This window comes from Eucyclogobius newberryi, unplaced genomic scaffold (assembly GCF_026437365.1).
Source record: "Eucyclogobius newberryi isolate DKJ021-1_F unplaced genomic scaffold, fEucNew1.0.hap1 SCAF_9, whole genome shotgun sequence".
Taxonomy (NCBI): domain Eukaryota; kingdom Metazoa; phylum Chordata; class Actinopteri; order Gobiiformes; family Gobiidae; genus Eucyclogobius; species Eucyclogobius newberryi.
The window spans coordinates 29,052,019-29,076,390 of NW_027316532.1; the positions used below are offsets into that span (position 1 = coordinate 29,052,019).

Sequence of the window (24,372 nt, forward strand, 5' to 3'; positions counted from 1 at the left end):
TAGACTCATTTACTAATCTAGATTTTCTAAAAAACATAATGGCATGGGTAGGTAGTAAATTATTTGTCCTTGACAAGGTGATTGAAATGGCTGGCTCAGGTTATTCAGTGACTTGTGTCCACTGCAGTGGAGCCATCACTGACGTATATCCAAAGAAAAACAAAGCTTCAGTCCACACTGCAGCTTCAGATGTCCTAATCCAACTGTTCTGCTCCTCTGCAAACAGAACAGTACCAGACAACACAAGTGGGCTTTCTTTGTCTGGTCTCAGAAGGGACAGATGAGGGAGGCCCCTAGACACCAAAGCCCTGCTGGGTCAGCATTTATCTTTTATAGACTAAAACATAAAAGAAATGTGACTATTAAAGTATGCTTTTTCTAAATACAATAAAAAGACAGATTTATCATGTGTCTACAATGGAAATGGCATAAAGTAAGCAATCTTTGGGCTGACAGTTTTTTTAAATAGTTAAACACATTTGTAAGTATAATTTCAGTCGCTGTTATTTTTACTGCTTTGTTTATTCGATGTAGTTTATTTTGATATGTCACCGGGAGGAATTTAGGTGTGGCGTGTGCTTTATCCTCTCTAATGTTTATTGTTCAATAATCAGTCTCTAGGAAGTCCTCCTAGGTTACGAATGCACTTGTGTGCGACAATGGCATTATGGTGCCAACGGTCTAAAAGATAGCAGTGGTCGTCCAGTCTGCCCCTTATCAGCTCCAGCTCTTTTCCCAGTCCAGCCCTGATAACCCGAGAAGTATGAAAATGCAGGATATGACTCAGTAACCAAAGCAGACAGCAGGAATACTATATTGTTTGTTTTATTTTATAATGAGAGTTCTCTTTTTTCAATTTAATTAACCAATAAACATTCCAGATTTACACTTTTATTGACATAGTTTATCATCAGTCCCAAGTTCATTAGTTAAAGGGATACTTTGCCACTCTTGCAATGGAAACCCATCTTCCTTGAGTTGTATTGCAGCAGGTTCACAACACTTGATAATTGGCTCTTCAAAATCCCACTAGAAGATAAAGAATCACCATTTCAAAACAGGAAAAAAACTGAAGAATTTGAGTCCAGCATTACTTAAGTTAGTTAGTTAGTACTTTAGAGCAGTCACTTGTTAAAAGTTGTTAAAACTAGTAGTTTGATCATCCATGCACCTTCTTCCGCTTATCCGGGGCCGGGTCGCAGGGTCAGCAGTCTAAGCAGGGACTCCCTGACTCCCCTCTCACCAGACACTTCCTCCAACCCCTCCAAGGTGATCCAAAGGCATTCTCAGGTCAGCCGAGAGACATAGTCCCTCCAATCTCAGAGACTTAAGGTACTCAGGGCAAATCTCATCCACCCCCCAAGCCCCGTCACCGAGGAGTTTCCCAACAACCTCAGTGACTTCAACTTGGGGTGATGGACAAGTTAGCCTCCGAGTCCACATGGCAGTGGGATAAGGAGGTCCTCAAAGTATTCCTTCCACAGTCCGACAACATCCCCACTTGAGGTCGGCAGGTCTCCACCAGCACCATAAACTGTTGGTGAAGCTCTGTTTCCCCCTCCTGAGGCGCCAGATGGTTTGACAGAATTTCTTTGGGACTGACAGTTAAAACTAGTCTTTTGAGTTTCAATTAAAATTACACAGAACATTTCCAATAACAAAAGGCTTTTGCATTTGGCTATGACTCCTGCTTCAATGTGAATTACAGCCCTGCAAGATCCGTTTGTTTCATATTTTTTGTTTTGAGCATATACAGTGTTATGGAATCCACTGAAAAGCCAGGAGTAGTGCAATTTTGAATACTGGTTGAAAAAAAGTATACATGCAATATTTGGAACATCTAATGATGACTAATAAAAACCTAAGATTGTAGTACAACAGCAAAAAATGTTGATGATTCATGTTGAGTCAGATCATTAGAAAGAGTGGGTGATACATTTGGTGGCAAACTCTTAAGCCTCTGGGACAGCACAGGAGAGCATAAACATGTCCTAAAATAGCAGTCTACACTCTTATATATCCATTTTACAAACTTCCTAAGCAGACAGACCCAGCCCTCTAAGTATTTAATCAAAAAATCTTCTACAAAAGAACAATTGGGGCACATGGCAAATCACAAACAATTCCTTCCCTGCTCCGTGTCTGGGCGCTCTCCAACTTTTCCTCTGAGGACAATCACAAGTCAATATGTTGGTTCAGATTTTATATTTTCTTGTCAAGAGTATTCTCCTCCAGCACTTTTGGCCACATGAACAGTTATACAAAAAGAGCTGCTTTGACTCACGGTCACGTCAAGAGCTTTTGGTTAAACATTTGAGTCCGATGTAACTCTTTGTTTTGGTTCATGTTAACTAGCAACGGGGAGAATGTTGGCCAAGAAGCTGTCTGACTGCTTTATCAGTAGTTTTGGTTCTGTACTGAAGGCATTTGTTATATTATAGGACATATGGATATTTTCTGGTGCAAGCACTGTGGTATCATAGTTAAAAAGGCTTGTAATTTTACTCAGTCGATCATATAAACTAAAACTGAGCAGCCAAGAACTAAAATATAATTTGAGTTCAAGATGTATTGCCTAGAGTAAATTATAACTACTGTTGATTCCTCATTTTTCCTTCAACCGCCACAAACTGAAATGTCTCAGCAAAGAACATGCAGACTGTTGTATGTACAAAAGGCTGTCCTCTTTACTTCCTTTTAAACATGTGATAGGCACCAAGACTTATTCACAACACTGTTCCTTTGAGTTCTTATTACTCTAACCCAGGGGTGTCCTAACTGTGGCCCGGGGGCCAAATGCGGCCCTCAGACCATTTTTTTGTTGGCCCTCAGGCTTCCTGCCAAGTTAACCCAAACAAAAAGTTCTGCTTTTTACTGTAAAATTGGAAAAATTAAAACATGTTTGTGATACCAACCTAATTTTAATGTTTCAAGTCTTATTAAAAAAGGTGTGGAGGCCCATCAAAAGCATGTCAAATGCAATATTTTGAATGATTCACTTCATTGGTCTGTGGCCCTCTGCTCCATATAAATTGAAAATGTTTGAACACCCCTTTAACCTTACATTTCACTGCTTTATTTCATCACTATAGATTAAATTAGACTTTGCCTTTTGACATAAAATATTTTACATAATATTGTATAAAACATAATAGAACATGTTTTTATGTAATAAAAATGTACATAACAGAATGACTACTTTTTAGAAAAACTGTTGGGGGAAAAGTAACACCCCCCACAAGTGAAGAACTATCAAAGCTATTAGAATCAAATGAAACATTTAGAAAGATATTGGATTGTGAACTTAAAAACAATTTCGCCAGGCCAAAATAATGACAATAGCGACTACATTTGCACAGAAGAACCTCTACCACTTTTTTAATTCTTGGTAAAACCTTGATAACATTTAGACAGAAGTAGCTAAGAGTGATGAATAGTGCACACAATTGTTAAGAAACTTTTATTTCCCAGTAAAACGCTAAACAAGACTGATACATCACTATGAGCTATTTAAAAAAAGGGATGTAACATTTGAATATAGAACATGCTCACCTCCAGGTCTGAGCTGAAGACAGAAGAGTCGAATGATGTGTCAGAAGAACAGAAACGGTCTTCATCTTTCCCATGCACACAGCTGTAGGCAAAGACACCCTCCTTTTTCACTGTTCCCTTCAAGTTCTTCAAGTTTGACAGAATAGGACTCTTGACAAAATAGATTACACTAAGCAAGGTGTGGAAAATTTGCCTTGTAAAACTGTTGCATAAGTGTGGCTGATGCTTACTTTCCTTTCAGATGGACAGTTCACATGCAAGTATCCATCTGTTAACTTCTCAGCATTTTTCTTCTAAAACGTGAATGACATCAACAACAAATCACACATGCAATAAAGGAATGGAGCAGAAATCATTACTTTCAAATGTGGCGTTGAGTGACTTCGCTCTTCATGGCGCTTCTCTTTATCAGGGAAGGTTGAGTTTCGCAGGAGATGAACTGTGTTTGGAGACACCACAGAACTTTGCTTTTTGCACAAATGAATGAGCACAATCTGGAAAAGTAGGTTAAAGTTCCACAGTCACACCTGGTTTAAAAGGGGCCAAAGCCATTCATTTACATAGTTTTAGCCGACTCTCACCAATTTGCCCCAGAACTGACCACTATTTGGATGAGAACATTGTCGACTTTGGTGTTAAACAATCAACTTGTTGCCTGCACCATGAATACCTTTTATACTTATAAAAGTCTGATACCTATGCCTATGGATGACAAGATAAGGTTAATTAATAATCTTGATAATCCATGTTACAATACACAGTGCATACTGGAAGTATTGACTTTTTCTATATTTTGTTATGTTACAGCCTCATTCCAAAATTAATTAATCTGCCTCAAAATTCGTCATAGCACATAAGGGCAACGTAAAAGAGGGTTGTTTAAATTCTTTGCAAATGTACTTCCTGGATGCACTGTAATTGTAGGAACAACAAAATAATCATTTTGACTTTTGGAAGCAATATTAAGCATTTTTAATCACAACTATAGTTTTAAAGTGTCAAGTCTAAATGTACTTTTTAAATCAGTCAGTTTTTGTCACATTATCTTTAGTTTGTAATTCAAAGGGTTTGATTTCATAAAGATTTCACGGTTTGGCCTCAGTAATTGTGAATAATAACATTTCGATTTCCCCCCCTCAGAATCATAATATGAACATTTGATACTCTACTGTTCAATGGTTTCCACCTATAAATTAACATTGTGAGCAAAACAACAGATACAAGTTTGAATATTCTTTAGTTAAATATACCCAACTGAAACGACTAAATATACATCTTACTTTTGTATAGCGATATCTAGTGGTCACAGTGAGAACGCCACAATGAGATATCCGGTTTAGACATTAGAAAGGATACAAGGATGTCCATGATGGAACACAAAGCAGCCGAAAGCCACCATGGCATTGTCTTGAGAAGAAAAGCACGGTCGTAAAGCATTAAGGCAGTGGCATAGCATGAACCAGCCAGAGAGCACAGCACCGTGGAAAATGCATGGGCTTTTGTCATCTGTCGTTTTGTGCACTAGTCAGAAGAAAGAAAAAGTCAAGTGAGGCACAAACAATTATTAAGTGCTACAAAACAATGGGTGGTCTGTAACGTACTGCTCTGTAGAGTGCTGGCAATCTAGATGTAAATGCTATTGCAAAGGACAGGATTCCAAGAACATATCCAAGTATATCAGCGTTGTCCTGTGGAAGCACATGGGCAAGAGTCAGTCCAATGAGTTAATAATCATCTGGCATCTGTACAATGACCTTCAGATTTGATGATGACCAATGATCATGTGACTTGCATGATTGCGCCTTTCAATTCAAAATATGACCCTCATCAGAATATGTGCGCACTGCACTGTAAAACCTCGTCTAAACTACAGTGGCTTTGAAAACAAAAGTGACAAATTGTATTGGATCTATATGTTCTCTTGGCTTAGTTTTAATCATATAGAACTAATTGTTTGAAATAATTGTGATTTAAATGATAAGCTTTTGCCATAATTAAGCAGCTCTAGATGCCATCTTATAAAAGAGTAAAAAATGCCCTTTGAATTTGTATTTCAAGAATCATACATTTTACACGATATGACAGTTTAAAAAATATTTGAATTACATATTTTCCTGTTATGTAAAGAACTTTGAATTACTTTGTGTACAAATTGTGCTATGCAAATGAACTTGCCTTGCCTTAAAATATCACTTTCAAATCTATTAAAACAATGATGACATGCATATTCTAACAATATTCACTTGTACCACTAGTGAACGTGAGCTTGTGAAAGTGTGGCATCAACAGTTCTTTGGGACAATATTGCCCTTAGTGAATTAATTCAATCTAATTCAACATCCAAAGTGATGTACCCCTGATTTTGAACACTGAATTCAAACAGTATAGAGAATAAAATAGTGCTCTTTTAATTGATTGTTGCACTTACTTCCATGATGCCCTGCAGAAGTCTCCTCTGTATACGAGTCTTTTCCATTTCAAGATTATCCAGTCCAACTGTAAGAAATCCTCCAGTGACCATAAACAACACACAGACTCCAAAGAGATGCTGTCTTCTTCGTCTTGCTCTGATCCTCGTCCCTGGAACAAGAGCAATATGTAAATGTATGTATAGTGGTCATCTTTGCCTCTTCACACGTGTGGCAGAAGTACCTGCTTTTGAGTTCCTACACAGACATATTGGCATGCACAGAGTGATAAAAGACACAGCATCCATGGTCGCAGAGAAGGCCGCCAAAACAACCTAAAAACAAAGCAAGTGAATTATAAAACGTGCACCATGTCCGCGGTCAGTCAGACTTGAACTCACCTGGACGTGGAGCTGCCTGGACAGAATGGCTCCAATTGTGCTGCAGCTGTTTCCCAAGAGGCTGTAGAGGGAAGTCGTGGCTTCTCTCCCACTTTGCACTTGATATCTGCATCTCTCGTACCCCAACCTTCATAAATAAATCTAAAATGTAAAGGCAAACCATTTCTGACACACTGGAATCCACAATGCACTTACGCAGCGTGTGCCAGCAAAAGGAGCAGCCCCGAAATGGAACCAAGTGAGATCACGCCACAAAGTTCGCCTCCCGCGTCCTCGGTAAAACAGGTGATGGAGTCTTCCCAAAAATGTGCAAACGAATTCATATCAAAAACAGCAAAGTGTCATCCTTCAGAGAACAGACGAGTGTTCAGGTTCAGAGGGTGAGATCAAAGAGGTCACGCTCCATGCGGCAATGGCATCAAAGTAACAGTGGATGGGAGGAGCTGCACTCAGGGCCTTAGAATCTGATTGGATCAGAGACGCGTCTGAAATAGGCCTGGGCTTTATCACAATTTAAATGAATAAATGATCCATTTGGCTGATGACACCGGCCCCTTTGTATTGAATAAATAGGCACGCAAACTGTCACACAAGTTACGTGTACAAGACAAAGAGAAACAATATATATGACAAAATAAGAGTCACAATGTTACATTTTATTTCTTTTTCACCTTTAGCTACAATAAATTGTTGTGATTATTGAATGCATTCATACAAAATGTCACAGTTTACACTGGAAACAAATGTTATAGTTTTACAACAGTTTCAAAACCCTTTTCCTGTCTTGAGCACCCCGCCTTTGTTAACTATAATGCCAAATATAACTATATTATCTTGTTTTAATGAAACATTAAGGATGCAAAATGTACAAAGAACATTTTTCAAATACTAAACACTCAATACCACCTTTTTTTAAGTATGGTGTGCTCACTAACCCCTGGTTAGGAAACACTGATCACCGATACAAGATCATAAGTTGTGTATACTAATGCATACTAGTTTGAGTTTAAAAGGCAGTTACATTTTCATTGTGCATATACTATGAAAGACAGCTCTAATATTTTTTTAATTAACAACTTTCAATTTCAATTTCACATTTTTAATTTAATTTAATTTAATTTAAGCATCCAGATGCTTGGTGAGCCGCCGCACTTTTTCCTTTTTATTTCTGTTCCCGTGTTTTTTCCAGGGCTTTCCTGCCACCACATCTGATCCCGCTTGTACAGGTCCAACAGGACCACTTCCTGGTTTGTAGCCCATGATAGACTGAACTCCTTTAGATAAAGCTCGGACATTTTCCTGAATGATACAAATGTAACATATTTATGAGACTCAATAGCAAAAAACAAAAGAAACAAGTGAATGTAACTTACCTGATGAAAAAAGTTCTTGTCCACAGTGTTTTCAATCCTTCTAATTTTTGGATTATGCTTTGTAATTGAGGAATGGTCGCAGGGGTCTAGATCCCTTTCCTGAAAGTTGTTGTGCTGTGGCTGAAAGTCTTCAGGATTTACATTTGGTGGAGGATGGCAGTATAAAAGCTTACCCTGGTTGGTTAGAAAAAGTATAAAAGAAATATGAAAAAATATGAATACCATATTTCAATCTGTTGTTATAATTCAGAAGAGATATAGACTTACATTGACATAATCTTTAAGGATGTAGCGTGCAGATCTTGGCTGATCTGGTTGGCCGTGTGAAGTCATAAAGCCTCGCATGTCTGAAATGAACACGGCTCAAATTAACACTGACCTTTTCTCATTCCTTAAACTGTTAGTCTTACATCCATAAGCTGTGAGAAATTCCTCAGAGGTTGGTGGTCTTTCAGGGTCTTCGTCTTCTCGAGGTCGGATGATGTTAATACCGTACGTTCCTTCGAGTACATGGCGCGGAACCGTCTGACATACGTTCAAATGCGTTCAGGACAAAACCTTAATAATAGCATTAATCAATAATAATTAACGTTGGTGGGGCTAACAACAAAGGATATTTGGGACACAGCAGGGACATGGTCCCTCATTCGGTCAATCGGTAAAATCCCACAGCAGATCATGTCTGCTTTTGTGGAAACAAATGAAGGCATGACTAAACCAGGGCAGTCACACAGGCAGAGCCCCGGCTCCACATACAGCGTCTGTGAAATAAAATATGTCAGAGGCCTGCTAAAACCCACGAAAGCTAAAAGACTTTAGAGATTTAGATGTGTACCTGAAAGTGCTTGGTGTGACCAGGAGTAGCTGAAACAGAAACCTTTTTGTTTCTTAGGATAGTATTTATAGTAGAACTCTTTCCTACATTGGGATATCCCACCTAGGAAACCAAATTGTTACAAAAAAGACCAACACTTGCCTTAATGCAGTGTACAGAGGCCACATACCAATCCGACAGTTAGATGTCCTTCTTTACATTGAAGTCCACTGTGAACCGACTTAAACACAGCCAGAAGTTCTTCTTTGTGCAGCAGTCGGCTGGAGTTATGGAAGGAGGAGTCATTTGAAGACATTAAAGCTCCTTCTTCCTGCTCATCTTCTGAGCCGGTCTGCCAGTCCTCTTCACCTACACTTACACCATTCCCCTCTTCCTCTTCTGCACTGTACATTTCTGCTTCATTATCCTTTTCTTTGACTTCTTTTAACTCATCTTGTGTTTCCTCATCATTGTCACTTTCTTCTTTATCTGCATCCTCAGTGACTATCCCCTGTAAAATGGCAAACATTGTCTGTGTTTTCTTGAGGGACTAGTCATTTGTTAAACTGTGAATATTACTCTTAACTGACAAACCCACATACCTTTTCCTCGGCATCTAACCGTTCACTTTCAGCCAGAGCAGACCAGAATACTGTTTTTAATCCTTCTCGTTCAAAATACTTAGCCCAGACTTTCCTCTGCTTCCTGGTAAGCAGATCTGCTTTGTTGATCATAAGCATGTTCACCTTATCTTCTGAGATCTCCTTTACATATAACTCCTATGTGTGAATGAGAAAGTGGACGTTAGGTAAGATTTCACATAAACTAGCGCACAGAGTTCCACAAACATCAATGTGGGATTAAAAAACATTTATTATCAATAATTGATAAAACGTTACTTACAAGATCAGGACATCTAAACAGCAAGGGGTTTCTTGCATCCACTATTTGAACTATCACATCACTAGAGAAGAGAAACACATACAGTTAATCTAATAATACATTTTAAAATGAGAAGGTAGACTGTTGCACAGGCTTTTATCAGGCATGGTATGTTGCAATTTAGAGCTGCAAGATTAATCACAATCAAATCAAAATTTGAATGGATGCAATTAGTCATATGTAATCAATCATATTTTCCTCCACAAACAAAACATTCCATCTTGTGGATATTTACAAGCATTTTCTGAAATACATGTGATTATTTTATTTGGTTGGCTGTTCATAAGACTGTTTCAGCTTTTTATCAATTCCCCTCAACTTGTTTAAAATCCTATTGCTGAAGCATAATTGGCAAATCTAAAGGTGATCAATATTTGTCAGAAATATCACAAAGATATTTCCCCCAAATTTGTGCACCCCCACTGTATTTGGTGCCACCATTGAAACTGTGAAATATAATAACATCTATGAGGAAAGTTTCCAAACGGTCACATAGTTTGACTTACCTCCTTTCTATAACCCTCCATAGCTGTCTCCAAAATTCCAAGTTCCTCTCAAAAGGGGTGAGGATTAACTTTTGCTCTTCTTCAAGTCTTAAAAAAAAGTTTTACGGTTTTAGTAAAAACTTAAAATATATAGTACAAATGTGTTGCCCTTCTTTGGAAGAAAGTAGAAATGATTGACAAAGCAATACATACTGGACAAGCACTCGTCTCCACTCCAAGAAACTGTCCTTTTCTGCAGTCTGAAGGGCTTCTGGACTTGTACTTTCATCCCAATGGGGTCTGAAATGAACCAGAAAAACTCTCCACTTATGTACTGTGTCACTGAATTTTATTAGGCCGAAATATTGATATACCTGCGAGGAATTCTGAGGAAATGCTGATTTTCTTCCTGTAACTTCTTCAGCTCGGTCTTCTCTTCAGAAGTTAACACTCCTGCTCTTGCCTCAGCTGGTACAAACTTAATATTGAGTTTCTCTGTAATAAAGAAGAAACAGACATAGTTTTAAGACTTACCCATCCAAGTTTAGAAATGTAAGTGGCTTATATCTCTTACCAGCCACAAACTCTGTTCCTGCAAGTTCTGCAGTGGCCAGGAAGTCATCCATAGAGCTCTGCTCTGTCACTGACTGCAGATTCAACCTCCCCCAGTCATATCCATCATTGAGTTCACTGGTGTGAAGCTGAAAACACAATTACATCAGTGTATTTTTAATATAATTATACTCTATTGTACTGCTAACTGTTTTTTTACAAGGCATGTCAAGTCAACTTGGACATAACAGCTCTAGCAGGAAGAGACGTGATTAGCAGTGCAGGCTAAGTGAAGGCTAGCAGAAGAGGTGAGGGACTTACCCATGAAGAGTCTCCTCTTCTGTTTCCTCGAACAGACTGAAGTCTCTCTTTTATCAGCGCTCTGCCGAGTCCTCCACTTGCCACTTTCTTTTTACCCATTATAATATGCTTTTAATCTCTGTAAAATAGAGAAACTGATTTTCGGCGCAAACTCACACGTGAGTGCTGTTGTTGACGTGAAACCGGAAATGGAAGAAACTACCGGAGGTTTAGTTCTGAGCCGTTTCACAAATGCATAATTTAAAAACATTGCAATTCAGACTCACTACAGTGACTGAATGAAACAGATTTCCACTATTGAAATTATGGATCAGATCAGAGTTATAAAGGAGTGTTTGCCACAGGCTGTGCTGTTAATATAATACATCCATGGTTGTGGTACATTCGTCTTGTCCAGCTTTCAATTATGTCTGGGTGAAACTACAACTGTTGAGTATGGTTCCTAAACCCACGCTCCAAAACACAAGATACACAGTCTAAGCTTCAGACAAACCTAGCCTATAAAGGTGTTAGTCTTATCAAACATTACTTATGTGTTACAAATTGAGAAATTAAATTATATTATATTCCTACATTCTTCTTTTTTGGTCCAAGTGTTAGATTACCGCCCCCTACTGTAGTCGTACAGAGTATGTAGAAAAGAAAAAAAATGTATATGAACATCTTCTTTTAACCGGTAGATGGCAGGCAAGATTAAAGTGCAGAAAGATAACGACCATGGATCTGACAACGACCAACTAACATGGAAGCATGACGGCACCATCTATCTATGACGACAACAACAACAGCAACAACAACAACAACAACAACAATAATAATAATAATAATAATAATAATAATAATAAACATCATCATCATGATGTTTATTATTATTACTTATTATTACTATTATCATCATCATCATCATCATCATCATCATCATCACACTACATTTACAACATAGTGGTGGTAGTACTACTAGTAGTAGCAGTAGAATAGTGGGCTGGAAGTAGTAATAACTAGTAATAATAAGCCATGTACACAAAACGTTGTCATGTAGAACTGTTTATTGTGAGGTTCTAGTCTATTTGCAGGCTGTTTTCCCATTCTTGGCCATTCTCGTGTTGGTAGATTCCTCCCCCCCTTCAGTTCTTCAGATGGTTTGTTCCACTGTATAAATTCAGAGCGCAACACGCGCTAGCACGAGACTCAACTATGTCACTGGAGGAGACAGTAGCTATGGAGAGTGGAATGGATAGACAAACCAAGTACGACGTCTCTGTCTGTAGTTTAGAGTAGAATAGAGTTCATGACTAAACATTAAACTCCCTTGGATCTACTAGTAACAACATCCCGTCTCTGTCTCTCTCAGTAGACCTTGTTGCTGTTGACTGCAATCTCAAAATGCTGCCTTGGAAGAAGAATAAGTTTGACCTGATAGAGGAAGACAAGCAGTCCAAGCAGAAGGGCTATGCGGTGAGCCTCAACTACTCTGCGCTCACTTCGTTCGCCAAGTCGTGCCCCGAGAGCGCGCTCAACCGGGTGGGAAGCATGTTCAAGTCGAAAAGAAAAAAGGTCAACATCACCAGCGAGGACCCCACGTACACCGTGCTCTACCTGGGGAACGCCACCACCATCCAGTCCAAAGGAGACGGCTGCACGGACGTGGCCGTGAGCAAGATCTGGGCCAAGAGCGAGATGGGGAAGAACGGCACCAAGATGAGGCTGACCGTGAGCTCGCAGGGCATCCGCATGGTGCATGTGGACGACAAGGCCCGCAGGCCGGGACACCTGTACTTATTACACAGGATTACCTACTGCGTGGCGGACCCGAGGATGCCGAAGATCTTTGCCTGGATTTACAGACACGAGATGAAGCACAAGGCGGTGATGCTGCGCTGCCACGCGGTGCTGGTGTCCAAGCCGGAGAAGGCAAAGGCCATGGCTCTGCTGCTGTACCAGACCTCCGCCACGGCTTTGGCAGAGTTTAAAAGACTCAAGCGCCGGGACGACGCTCGGCACCAGCAGCAGCAGCTGATCGGAGAGCAGACTATTCCACTTGTGCCTCTCAGAAAGCTGCTGAACGGACAGTGTTATTACAAACCACCGGTGGAGCGCAGCCGCAGCGCGCCCAAGTTGGGCTCCATCACGGAGGACTTAGTGGGGGAAGAGGAGGAGGAGAAGTCAATGCACTTTGAATGCGAGGACATTTTGGACAATGAGTGCAATGGCAAACAGGAGCTGACTCAGATGATCAATGACTTGGGGGAGATGAGCATAGGGAACGATGTGCAGTCTCTGAAAGCGGACCTCAGGGTGACCCGACTATTGTCCGGGGAAAGCACTAGCAGTGACTCTTCTATAGAAAGCAACCAGGAGCCCCATCACCTCTCGAATGGGTTTGAGGAACATAACAAACTAACAAATAAGGTCCAGGCAGTCGCTTGATTAACATTGAGTATCTTTTAATACGCGCTCGTTGGCACTTTGTTTGTGTTGAACCTCGAGAGATATCGCCCCTTTTCACTCACGTTTTGAGTATTTGTCTCGTTTGTGCCTTCACAGTGAAACAGGGGAAACACATGTTTGGACAGTTGAGTTTTGGCTGCAGAGTTGAAGTGCATGTCGGGCTGGCCAACACAATCCCAGCGCGCATTAGGACGCACTACACTAAATCCATCTCTTTTATTTAAGAGGATTTGTTGCAGCCTCTGGCTTGTTTACCAACTGTTTCCCGCTTTTACATTTTCTTTTGGTTACTACGATCTGAAAACATTCAGTTTTATGCACATTTTTGTTGTAGTTCTTAAAGACAACATTTTTCAGGATGCGTTACAACCAATTAATTTGTTGATTTTGCACTGTTGTAAAAGTATTTTTTTGACCACATTGTTTGTCTGCTATGTTGTCTGAAACATAAGTGTCATATCTTTGCTGTGCAAAAGACCAAATATGAAAATGTAAAATATAAAGTATACATTTATTATTTTCTAAAGAAGAAAATATGTGGTTTGTTATGTAAACCTCAGAAACAATAAAATACATTTAATGAAACCCTAAAAGGTGTTAATTCCGATATGTGTGATGTTTTACATGTTCTTGTTTTTGTTGACTATAGACTCATTCATGTTGATGACCTCAGGGGAGGCCTGCTCCTCTGACGCAAACAGAAGGAACATATAAAGAGCTTCTAATGACGAATTAAGGCAACGTTTAACTGCCCTTAAGATAGTTAGGTGTTTTATTGCCTGTGACAGGTCATGCAGCACACCAGCTGATAAAGGATGCCACAGATCAGCTGAACACATGAATAACCTGATGCAATGACCAGGCAGTCTTCAGGGCATGGCCATTCAGCTCAACATTGTAAGATTTAGAAAAAACACATATTGGAAATGAGAAATTAGCACATTTTGCCAAACATGTCATTTTAAGATGAGCTCTGAAAGTGAGATCTGACAAAGGGATGTCAAGATTATTCAGTTAATCGATAATCAAAATTATTTGTCACAATTAAATCGTAAGAACTGGTTTTAATTAAATCTATAGTTAAACAAATATATCTAAATATAAAGTAGTTATAGTTTTTGTCACATTTACTATATTTTCTCTATCAGACAAAACGTAATGTGTTAGACGAGACACCGTTTTAGTAATAATTGTGAATAATCGTTAAATCGTGTTGTTTTTCTCACAATTATAATAACACTCAAATTTGACATCGTGACATCCCTAGACAAAAGTCTGTTCAGTAAAAGCAGCATCGCTTTCTCCAGAATGCTGCACAGACCATAACAACACAAGTGCTTGGTGTGTCTTGATGCTGATTTATAGCACAAAATGTTTTTTTCTGCCCGCCATCACCTCTTCACGACAGCAGGAGCATTCCTCACACACTACAGGTCTGAATAAGACATGAGCAGGGGGAGGCAACAGCAACCAGAGATGAGAGGGTATGGTTAGAATACATTTCACCAGCGCAGACTAATGCTTTCAGGTAAAAATAGCCCTTTCCTGCATGAATGCATGTATTTAAGAGATTAAAGTAGGATTATGAGCCTATAAAAAGCATCCACTTTAATATAAATTTCTATTAGTCTAGTTTGTGGTGCATAATAGCAAGAGAAAAAGGCCTCACCGCTCTACATGCCCTGCCCTTGTATAATGACCTGACATCATAAGCATGTGATTAGTGGTCAGCCAAAGCTACAGTATATGCAACAGGCTAACTCATTATGGTCAACGCATTGCTGCAGATCTCTCTCCCTGACCTAGATTTCTATTCAGCTCCATTCGTGGTAATAATGTCTCTGTAAACTAGCCAGCTATAGACTCTCACACAATGAAGTCCTTTTTATTGTGTCTTTTGGAAATGCTTTTGGAAGAGATAAGAGTTATCATAATAAGCAGGCTTGTTGAAATTCACTTTCAGCGCTCTTCTCCCGCTGCTGTAAAAAGGTGAGAGGTTTGCTTAACCCTGTGTCTGTGACTGTGAAATTAGTCACACAGAAACCAAGCACAACATTTCGAAAATTGGTGGACTGGCCTCTTTATTTTTTATTTTATATCTTATCTTATTCCTTTGATTATTAAAATGTCACAACAACTTTAACTTTAATTAAAGCCGCGGTAGCGGGGATGATGGCTCTCGCCACCCGCGCAAACGCCTTCCCGCGCGACCATGTTGTTGTTGTTGTTGTTGTTTTATGGAATCTCCCTGCAGCTTTAGCAATGATCCTGATCCTTTCAGTTCTGCTTTGAGTCTGAGCAGCACAGTTTACAACATCCACCATAAAGAGTACAAAATCCTCTCTATCCACAACCAGGGTATTCTCATTAATTCTGGAACCTGCACACTTGGGACCTCCACTCTTGAAACCTTCACACTTCTTGGGAGCCACGCTGGCCTTTCTCATTTCGCCCTGGCCGGGAGCAGCGCTGGCTCCTCTCTCTGTATTTACTCTAAACTCGTTACTTGAAACTTTTTTGACTGCATCTGCATAGGTTATACCTTGAGAGACCTTTATTTTATGCACCTCAGCAGCTCTTTTGCTAAACCTGCATCCCCCGTAGGCAGAGCTATGTTCTTCCCCACAGTTACAGCACTTCAGTTTTGCACCCACGTCACACTTCCCATACTCATGGTCTCCTGCACATTTACCACACCTTTGCCTCCCTCTACAGACCGCTGCAATATGCCCAAAGCGCTGGCACTTAAAGCAACGCAGGGGCGGCGGAACATATGGCCTGACGCTATAGCACATGTACCCAATGAACACCTTACTAGGCAGGCACTTCCCTTCAAGTGTTACCGTTACGACAAGCTGTCACATCTTACCCCAAACCGGGTCACCTTCAAACGCCTAGCGTCCACCACCGTAACTCCCGTCAAATTCTCCTTAACTTCATCCACAGACGTCGCCGTAGGGACGCCTACGATAACTCCTCTGACCGTGTTTCTTTCAGCATTAGACACAAGAATGTCCTTTCCACCCAGACGTTTAGTTCCAATCGCCTTCCGTTGCTGAGCCGCGTCCTTGCACACGACCAGCAGCGAGCCATCTCTAAGGACACTCGCACTCTTGATCACTCCCACAGCTACAGTTAGGCTCTTTGACAATGCCACTGAATTCCACTCCTTAAAGGATGCACTATCCTGTGCAAGCTTTATGATCACCTTACAGTCTCTGCTCTCACTCCGGATATCAATAGCTTCAGCCTCATCCTGCTGCTCATTCCCAGAACCCTCGGACGAGCTAAGGGACTTTTTACGTTTCCGGGCACGTGCAGGCAGAAAAGGCTGCTCCTCCACGCCGTCCAGAACGTCTTCCATCCCCGATCCACTCTCCTCCGCCATCTCCCGTCTCTCCAGACCGGGTGTTGAGCAAGCCCATGTTTTGATCACACTGCATTCTCTTAGAATTTATTCTTTAGACTTTATTCTTTATTCTTTAGACTTTATTCTTTACTCTTTACTCTCTATTCTTTAGACTTTATTCTTTAGATTATTCTTTAAACCCCCTCCTCCCTGTACCCCCGTACACTTGAGTAATGCGACAGGACTACGATAAAACACCAAAGAAGAAGAAGAAGAAGAAGAGCTAGTCTCCGGTCTGGAGAGACGGGAAATGGCGGAGGAGAGTGGATCGGTGGTCGAAGACGTTCTGGAGGAGCAGCCTTTTCTGGCTGCACGTGCCCGGAAACGTAAAAAGTCCCTTAGCTCGTCCGAGGGTTCTGGGAATGAGCAGCAGGATGAGGCTGAAGCTATTGATATCCGGAGTGAGAGCAGAGACTGTAAGGTGATCATAAAGCTTGCACAGGATAGTGCATCCTTTAAGGAGTGGAATTCAGTGGCATTGTCAAAGAGCCTAACTGTAGCTGTGGGAGTGATCAAGAGTGCGAGTGTCCTTAGAGATGGCTCGCTGCTGGTCGTGTGCAAGGACGCGGCTCAGCAACGGAAGGCGATTGGAACTAAACGTCTGGGTGGAAAGGACATTCTTGTGTCTGATGCTGAAAGAAACATGGTCAGAGGAGTTATCGTAGGCGTCCCTACGGCGACGTCTGTGGATGAAGTTAAGGAGAATTTGACTGGAGCTAAGGTGGTGGACGCTAGGCGGTTGAAGGTGACCCGGTCTGGGGTAAGATGTGACAGCCTGTCTGTAATGGTAACACTTGAAGGGAGGTGCCTGCCTAGTAAGGTGTTTATTGGGTTCATGTGCCATGACGTTAGGCCATATGTTCCACCGCCCCTGCGTTTCTTTAAGTGCCAGCGCTTTGGGCATATTGCAGCGGTCTGTAGAGGGAGGCAAAGATGTGGTAAATGTGCAGGAGATCACGAGTATGGGAAGTGTGACGTGGGAGCAAAACTGAAGTGCTGTAACTGCGGGGAAGAACATAGCTCTGCCTACGGGGGATGCAGGTTTAGCAAAAGAGCTGCTGAGGTGCATAAAATAAAGGTCTCTCAAGGTGTATCCTATGCAGATGCAGTCAAGAAAGTTTCAAGTAACGAGTTTAGAGTAAATACAGAGAGAGGAGCCAGCGCTGCTCCCAGCCAAGGCGAAATGAGAAAGGCCAGGGTGGCTCCCAAGAAGTGTGAAGGTTTCAAGAGCGGAGGTCCCAAGTGTGCAGGTTCCAGAATTAATGAGAATACCCTGGTTGTGGATAGAGAGGATTTTGTACTCTTTATGGTGGATGTTGTAAACTGTGCTGCTCAGACTCAAAGCAGAACTGAAAGGATCAGGATAATTGCTAAAGCTGCAGGGAGATTCCTTGGAACAAAGGAGCTTGATTGGGCAGATATAGAAAACAGGCTAAAGGCGCTAAATGGGAGTCGGAGTGATGGGGGTCTGCTTTTGGGGAGTCAGGGTGATCAGAGTGACGAGATGGGGGTGGGGGTGGTCTCCTGTCCTCGCCCAGTCTCGTAGACGCACGGCTACCAAGCAGCGACATCAGTGGAAATATTAAAGCCTATAGAATGAAGCCTAAAGAATAAAGCTGTACGGTGGAAGCACCGTAGTCACAAAGTCATATCATGACCTCATGGGCTTTGCATCTCATGACTTCTTGGGCTTTGTCAAAGCACTGGAAGACAAAACTGTGAGGAGACCTTGCTCAACACCCGGTCTGGAGAGACGGGAGATGGCGGAGGAGAGTGGATCGGGGATGGAAGACGTTCTGGACGGCGTGGAGGAGCAGCCTTTTCTGCCTGCACGTGCCCGGAAACGTAAAAAGTCCCTTAGCTCGTCCGAGGGTTCTGGGAATGAGCAGCAGGATGAGGCTGAAGCTATTGATGTCCGGGGTGAGAGCAGAGACTGTAAGGTGATCATAAAGCTTGCACAGGATAGTGCATCCTTTAAAGAGTGGAATTCAGTGGCATTGTCAAAGAGCCTAACTGTAGCTGTGGGAGTGATCAAGAGTGCGAGTGTCCTTAGAGATGGCTCGCTGCTGGTCGTGTGCAAGGACGCGGCTCAGCAACGGAAGGCGATTGGAACTAAACGTCTGGGTGGAAAGGACATTCTTGTGTCTAATGCTGAAAGAAACACGGTCAGAGGAGTTATCATAGGTGTCCCTACGGCGACGTCTGTGGATGAAGTTAAGGAGAATTTGACGGGAGTTACTGTGGTGGACGCTAGGCGTTTGAAGGTGACCCGGTTTGGGGTAAGATGTGACAGCTTGTCGGTAATGGTAACACTTGAAGGGAGGTGCCTGCCTAGTAAGGTGTTCATTGGGTACATGTGCTATAGCGTCAGGCCATATGTTCCGCCGCCCCTGCGTTGCTTTAAGTGCCAGCGCTTTGGGCATATTGCAGCGGTCTGTAGAGGGAGGCAAAGGTGTGGTAAATGTGCAGGAGATCATGAGTATGGGAAGTGTGACGTGGGTGCAAAACTGAAGTGCTGTAACTGTGGGGAAGAACATAGCTCTGCCTACGGGGGATGCAGGTTTAGCAAAAGAGCTGCTGAGGTGCAGAAAATAAAGGTCTCTCAAGGTATATCCTATGCAGATGCAGTCAAGAAAGTTTCAAGTAACGAGTTTAGAGTAAATACAGAGAGAGGAGCCAGCGCTGCTCCCAGCCAGGGCGAAATGAGAGAGGCCAGCGTGGCTCCCAAGAAGTGTGAAGGTTTCAAGAGTGGAGGTCCCATGTGTGCAGGTTCCAGAATTAATGAGAATACCCTGGTTGTGGATAGAGAGGATTTTGTACTCTTTATGGTGGATGTTGTAAACTGTGCTGCTCAGACTCAAAGCAGAACTGAAAGGATCAGGATCATTGCTAAAGCTGCAGGGAGATTCCTTGGAACAAAGGAGCTTGATTGGGCAGATATAGAAAACAGGCTAAAGGCGCTAAATGGGAGTCGGAGTGATGGGGGTCTGCTTGTGGGGAGTCAGAGTGATCAGAGTGACGAGATGGGGGTGGGGGTGGTCTCCTGTCCTCGCCCAGTCTCGTAGACGCACGGCTACCAAGCGGCGACATCAGTGGAAATATTAAAGCCTATAGAATGAAGCCTAAAGAATAAAGCTGTACGGTGGAAGCACCGAACGTCAAAGAAGGAGAGGAAGATGAAGAAGAGTCTCCCTGGAATAAAGCCGGTCACAAAGACATATCATGACCTCATGGGCTTTGTAACACCAAAGCAATGGAAGGAGTACTTTTACGGACTACGACAGAGTCTGAGGACTACGACGACAGAGTCTGAGGACTACGACAAAGTCTGAGGAATAAAGTCTGGCGGTAATGCAACACTTGGATGCCAACCGCCATAAAACAACTAAAACAACAAACAACAAACCGAACGTCAAAGAAGGAGAGGAAGATGAAGAAGAGTCTCCCTGGAATAAAGCCGGTTGGTCTCTGAAACAACAACAACTATTCTAGTCACAAAGACATATCATGACCTCATGGGCTTTGTAACACCAAAGCAATGGAAGGAGTTCTTTTACGGACTACGACAGTCTGAGGACTACGAAAAGTCTGAGGAATAAAGTCTGGCGGTAATGCAACACTTGGATGCTTTAAGGAGTGGAATTCAGTGGCATTGTCAAAGAGCCTAACTGTAGCTGTGGGAGTGATCAAGAGTGCGAGTGTCCTTAGAGATGGCTCGCTGCTGGTCGTGTGCAAGGACGCGGCTCAGCAACGGAAGGCGATTGGAACTAAACGTCTGGGTGGAAAGGACATTCTTGTGTCTAATGCTGAAAGAAACACGGTCAGAGGAGTTATCGTAGGTGTCCCTACGGCGACGTCTGTGGATGAAGTTAAGGAGAATTTGACGGGAGTTACGGTGGTGGACGCTAGGCGTTTGAAGGTGACCCGGTTTGGGGTAAGATGTGACAGCTTGTCGGTAATGGTAACACTTGAAGGGAGGTGCCTGCCTAGTAAGGTGTTCATTGGGTACATGTGCTATAGCGTCAGGCCATATGTTCCGCCGCCCCTGCGTTGCTTTAAGTGCCAGCGCTTTGGGCATATTGCAGCGGTCTGTAGAGGGAGGCAAAGGTGTGGTAAATGTGCAGGAGATCATGAGTATGGGAAGTGTGACGTGGGTGCAAAACTGAAGTGCTGTAACTGTGGGGAAGAACATAGCTCTGCCTACGGGGGATGCAGGTTTAGCAAAAGAGCTGCTGAGGTGCAGAAAATAAAGGTCTCTCAAGGTATATCCTATGCAGATGCAGTCAAGAAAGTTTCAAGTAACGAGTTTAGAGTAAATACAGAGAGAGGAGCCAGCGCTGCTCCCAGCCAGGGCGAAATGAGAGAGGCCAGCGTGGCTCCCAAGAAGTGTGAAGGTTTCAAGAGTGGAGGTCCCAAGTGTGCAGGTTCCAGAATTAGTGAGAATACCCTGGTTGTGGATAGAGAGGATTTTGTACTCTTTATGGTGGATGTTGTAAACTGTGCTGCTCAGACTCAAAGCAGAACTGAAAGGATCAGGATCATTGCTAAAGCTGCAGGGAGATTCCTTGGAACAAAGGAGCTTGATTGGGCAGATATAGAAAACAGGCTAAAGGCGCTAAATGGGAGTCGGAGTGATGGGGGTCTGCTTGTGGGGAGTCAGAGTGATCAGAGTGACGAGATGGGGGTGGGGGTGGTCTCCTGTCCTCGCCCAGTCTCGTAGACGCACGGCTACCAAGCGGCGACGTCAGTGGACATATTAAAGCCTATAGAATGAAGCCTGAAGAATAAAGCTGTACGGTGGAAGCACCGAACGTCAAAGAAGGAGAGGAAGGTGAAGAAGAGTCTCCCTGGAATAAAGCCGGTCACAAAGACATATCATGACCTCATGGGCTTTGTAACACCAAAGCAATGGAAGGAGTACTTTTACGGACTACGACAGAGTCTGAGGAATAACAACAGCAACAACAGTCTAAGGAATAAAGTCTGGCGGTAATGCAACACTCGGATGCCAACCGCCATAAAACAACAACAACAACAACTTTTAGGACTACGACAAAGTCTAAGGAATAAAGTCTGGCGGTAATGCAACACTCGGATGTCAACCGCCATAAAACAACAACAACAACAACAACAACTTGGATGCCAACCGCCATAAAACAACAACAACAACAACAACATAGCAATTGAGACCTGCCGCTAATGGTCACAGGGTTTGTGTCAGGCTGTGGTTGCTTACTTAAGTAGCACAGGGCTGGGTAAACGTTTATAGAGGTGGGGGGTGTTGGAGACTGAGCCGAGGATGAGGAGCAAGAGGATGTTCTAACGCGCTTGGACTTCATGGGCCTAGAAACGCCAAAGTGATGGAAGAAGGACTTCTAAAGGATAAAACGACAAAGACGTCCCATGACCTCATGGGCTTTGTAAAACAACAAAGACGAAGGAGTACTTTTACGGACTACGACAGAGTCTGAGGACTACGACAAAGTCTGAGGAATAAAGTCTGGCGGTAATGCAACACTTGGATGCCAACCGCCATAAAACAACAACAACAACAACAACAACAACATGCTGACGCACGGCTACCAAGCAGCGACATCAGTGGAAATATTAAAGCCTATAGAATGAAGCCTAAAGAATAAAGCTGTACGGTGGAAGCACCGAACGTCAAAGAAGGAGAGGAAGATGAAGAAGAGTCTCCCTGGAATAAAGCCGGTTGGTCTCTGAAACAACAACAACTATTCTAGTCACAAAGACATATCATGACCTCATGGGCTTTGTAACACCAAAGCAATGGAAGGAGTACTTTTACGGACTACGACAGAGTCTGAGGACTACGACAAAGTCTGAGAAATAAAGTCTGGCGGTAATGCAACAATTGGATGCCAACCGCCATAAAACAACAACAACAACAACAACAACAACATGCTGATGCTAACGCTAATGCTAAGACCACGGCACGAGAGGAAATGTTCCTTCAAAATAAAAGAGGAAGAGGAAGTGAAGGCATTAATTGCATCCCTGCTGGCCAATTGTGAAAATACACAATATCTGCAATGCACTTTTTTCATGGCGTCTCGAGGTGAATATAATCCATGAGTTTCAAACAAATCAGACAATGTTGAGTTTTTCACACAATAGAGTCAATTTGTTGCATGGGTATTAATTATTTCCAATCAGACCCTAAAAATGCATTAGTGAGTGAAATATGAGCTCTGTAGATCAATTCCAATAGGCGTGAGAAGTAAGATTTTGGGGGGGAAAAGTCAAGCGTGGCGGTGCCATTTTGATTCGACATGGCTGACTTCCTGTTTATCATACAGCGATGCTGCCAGGTGTGTTTTACTCGTCAAAGGTCAGAGGTCAAAGGTAGCTCTATCACTGTCCCAAGTCTCATGTGCCTAGGCCAAAGATTAAGCGTTTCATGTTTTTCTTTTTTGAACTAGTCGGCACTGTTGCGACGGGCGTTCTCGCAACCTCCATTTCATTCAAGTTCCGGCCGAGCCGATCGCGTCTATGCCCCCATGTTTGACATTCATCAAAATGCCCGAGTTGTGGCAAAACCATGAATAATAATAATAATAAGAAACCAGGCAATAACAAAGACTCGTCGCATTCCATTCCATGGAATGGCTCGAGCCAATAAAAGTACAAGTCATTGCAGAATTTGGTGGAAAAAAGGTTGTCCATTGAACATTTTGAAGTTGGTTGTACTATTAGCATCTCTGGACAGCCATAATAACCCACATTCAAGCAGTTTCAAAACATTATTGGTTTGCAAACTGCAGAAGAGAAACTTGTGTTTATAGAAAAGAGTGTTTATAGAAAACTTTATGAAATTTCCCCATGTGGGACAATAAAGGAATATCTTATCTTATCTTAACAGTTTTCCAATGATCCTCTTGTTGGCACTTCCTGAACAGCATCACTGCAGCAACTATGCTACTAAATCTCTTTGTCCATAATGGATGAGGGAGCACCAGACAAGCGGACTAGCCTTGGATCTGATTACACCACTGGATATGCTAAATCAGAGTGTGTTTCCCTTGAAAAGCCTATGACACACAGGTGACTCTAGGAATAGCATGGACGTGCTGTTACAGGCCCTGGGATCACTGGAGACTGTGCTTAGGCAGGTGGAGACGTACATCATTATAACATTCAGCTGTGTTATTAAGCAAGTCTTCAATCATAAGAAATACAAGCTTTAATTAGATAAACTGTTATTATTCCAGAGTATAGACCGCCACGTATAAGGAAGACAGTGGCAGCCCATTGTAAAAAGGTTAAAATCAAATAAATAAATCTGATAGAAAAAAATAATGTATCAGACACAAACAATATGACCCTACATCACAATACATATATTCAGCACACAATGTAACAGCATGTTACACATTTCACTTAAACATGGTGAACATGATTATATTTAAGATTAAAAAAAACATTTTTTTTCCCAATTTGACCATTTTGGTGAAGTTTATAATGTCACTTCCTGGTTGAACATGGGCTGCAGATGTAACATAGACGGTAATTCCATAACTGTTACCTAGCAACCGTAACCTAAACAAGGCTCGAAATACATATAATTTACACAATAGTTATGAGTTGACAAATAATAATACATTTATTTTTTTAAATGATTTATTAACTTGTCAGAAAAGTTGTGT

The 24,372-nt window shown here is 42.1% G+C and overlaps 3 protein-coding genes across 5 annotated transcripts; 1 reads left to right on the forward strand and 2 right to left on the reverse strand.

The window, feature by feature from the left end:
• Nucleotides 1-876: 876 nt before the first annotated feature.
• tmem44 (transmembrane protein 44) lies at nucleotides 877-6,920 on the reverse strand. 3 transcript variants are annotated; one of them, XM_072438719.1, is made up of 10 exons: nucleotides 6,557-6,920; nucleotides 6,362-6,488; nucleotides 6,205-6,295; nucleotides 5,981-6,132; nucleotides 5,154-5,240; nucleotides 4,909-5,073; nucleotides 3,912-4,046; nucleotides 3,783-3,842; nucleotides 3,553-3,702; nucleotides 877-1,029 (listed from the first exon to the last, which is right to left on the reverse strand). In XM_072438719.1, the coding sequence occupies exons 1-10, from the start codon at nucleotides 6,682-6,684 to the stop codon at nucleotides 892-894; spliced, it is 1,233 nt and encodes a 410-aa protein (XP_072294820.1). In that variant the 5' UTR covers nucleotides 6,685-6,920; the 3' UTR covers nucleotides 877-891. The 3 variants fall into 3 exon arrangements, with proteins under 3 accessions (XP_072294820.1, XP_072294819.1, XP_072294821.1); XM_072438718.1 differs by having other exon boundaries at nucleotides 3,783-3,845; XM_072438720.1 differs by lacking the exon at nucleotides 3,912-4,046 and having other exon boundaries at nucleotides 6,557-6,919.
• Nucleotides 6,921-7,453: 533 nt separating this feature from the next.
• On the reverse strand, nucleotides 7,454-11,050 carry lsg1 (large 60S subunit nuclear export GTPase 1). Its single transcript, XM_072438599.1, has 14 exons — nucleotides 10,849-11,050; nucleotides 10,550-10,676; nucleotides 10,350-10,470; nucleotides 10,189-10,275; nucleotides 9,997-10,083; nucleotides 9,452-9,512; nucleotides 9,151-9,327; nucleotides 8,739-9,059; nucleotides 8,570-8,671; nucleotides 8,343-8,495; nucleotides 8,145-8,259; nucleotides 8,002-8,081; nucleotides 7,735-7,908; nucleotides 7,454-7,660 (listed from the first exon to the last, which is right to left on the reverse strand). Exons 1-14 carry the CDS (start codon nucleotides 10,945-10,947, stop codon nucleotides 7,481-7,483), a joined length of 1,884 nt encoding a protein of 627 aa, XP_072294700.1. The 5' UTR covers nucleotides 10,948-11,050; the 3' UTR covers nucleotides 7,454-7,480.
• A 991-nt stretch (nucleotides 11,051-12,041) lies between these two features.
• fam43a (family with sequence similarity 43 member A) lies at nucleotides 12,042-13,889 on the forward strand. The gene has a single exon (XM_072438361.1). The coding sequence runs from the start codon at nucleotides 12,232-12,234 to the stop codon at nucleotides 13,273-13,275; it is 1,044 nt and encodes a 347-aa protein (XP_072294462.1). The 5' UTR covers nucleotides 12,042-12,231; the 3' UTR covers nucleotides 13,276-13,889.
• The last annotated feature ends 10,483 nt before the right edge of the window (nucleotides 13,890-24,372 follow it).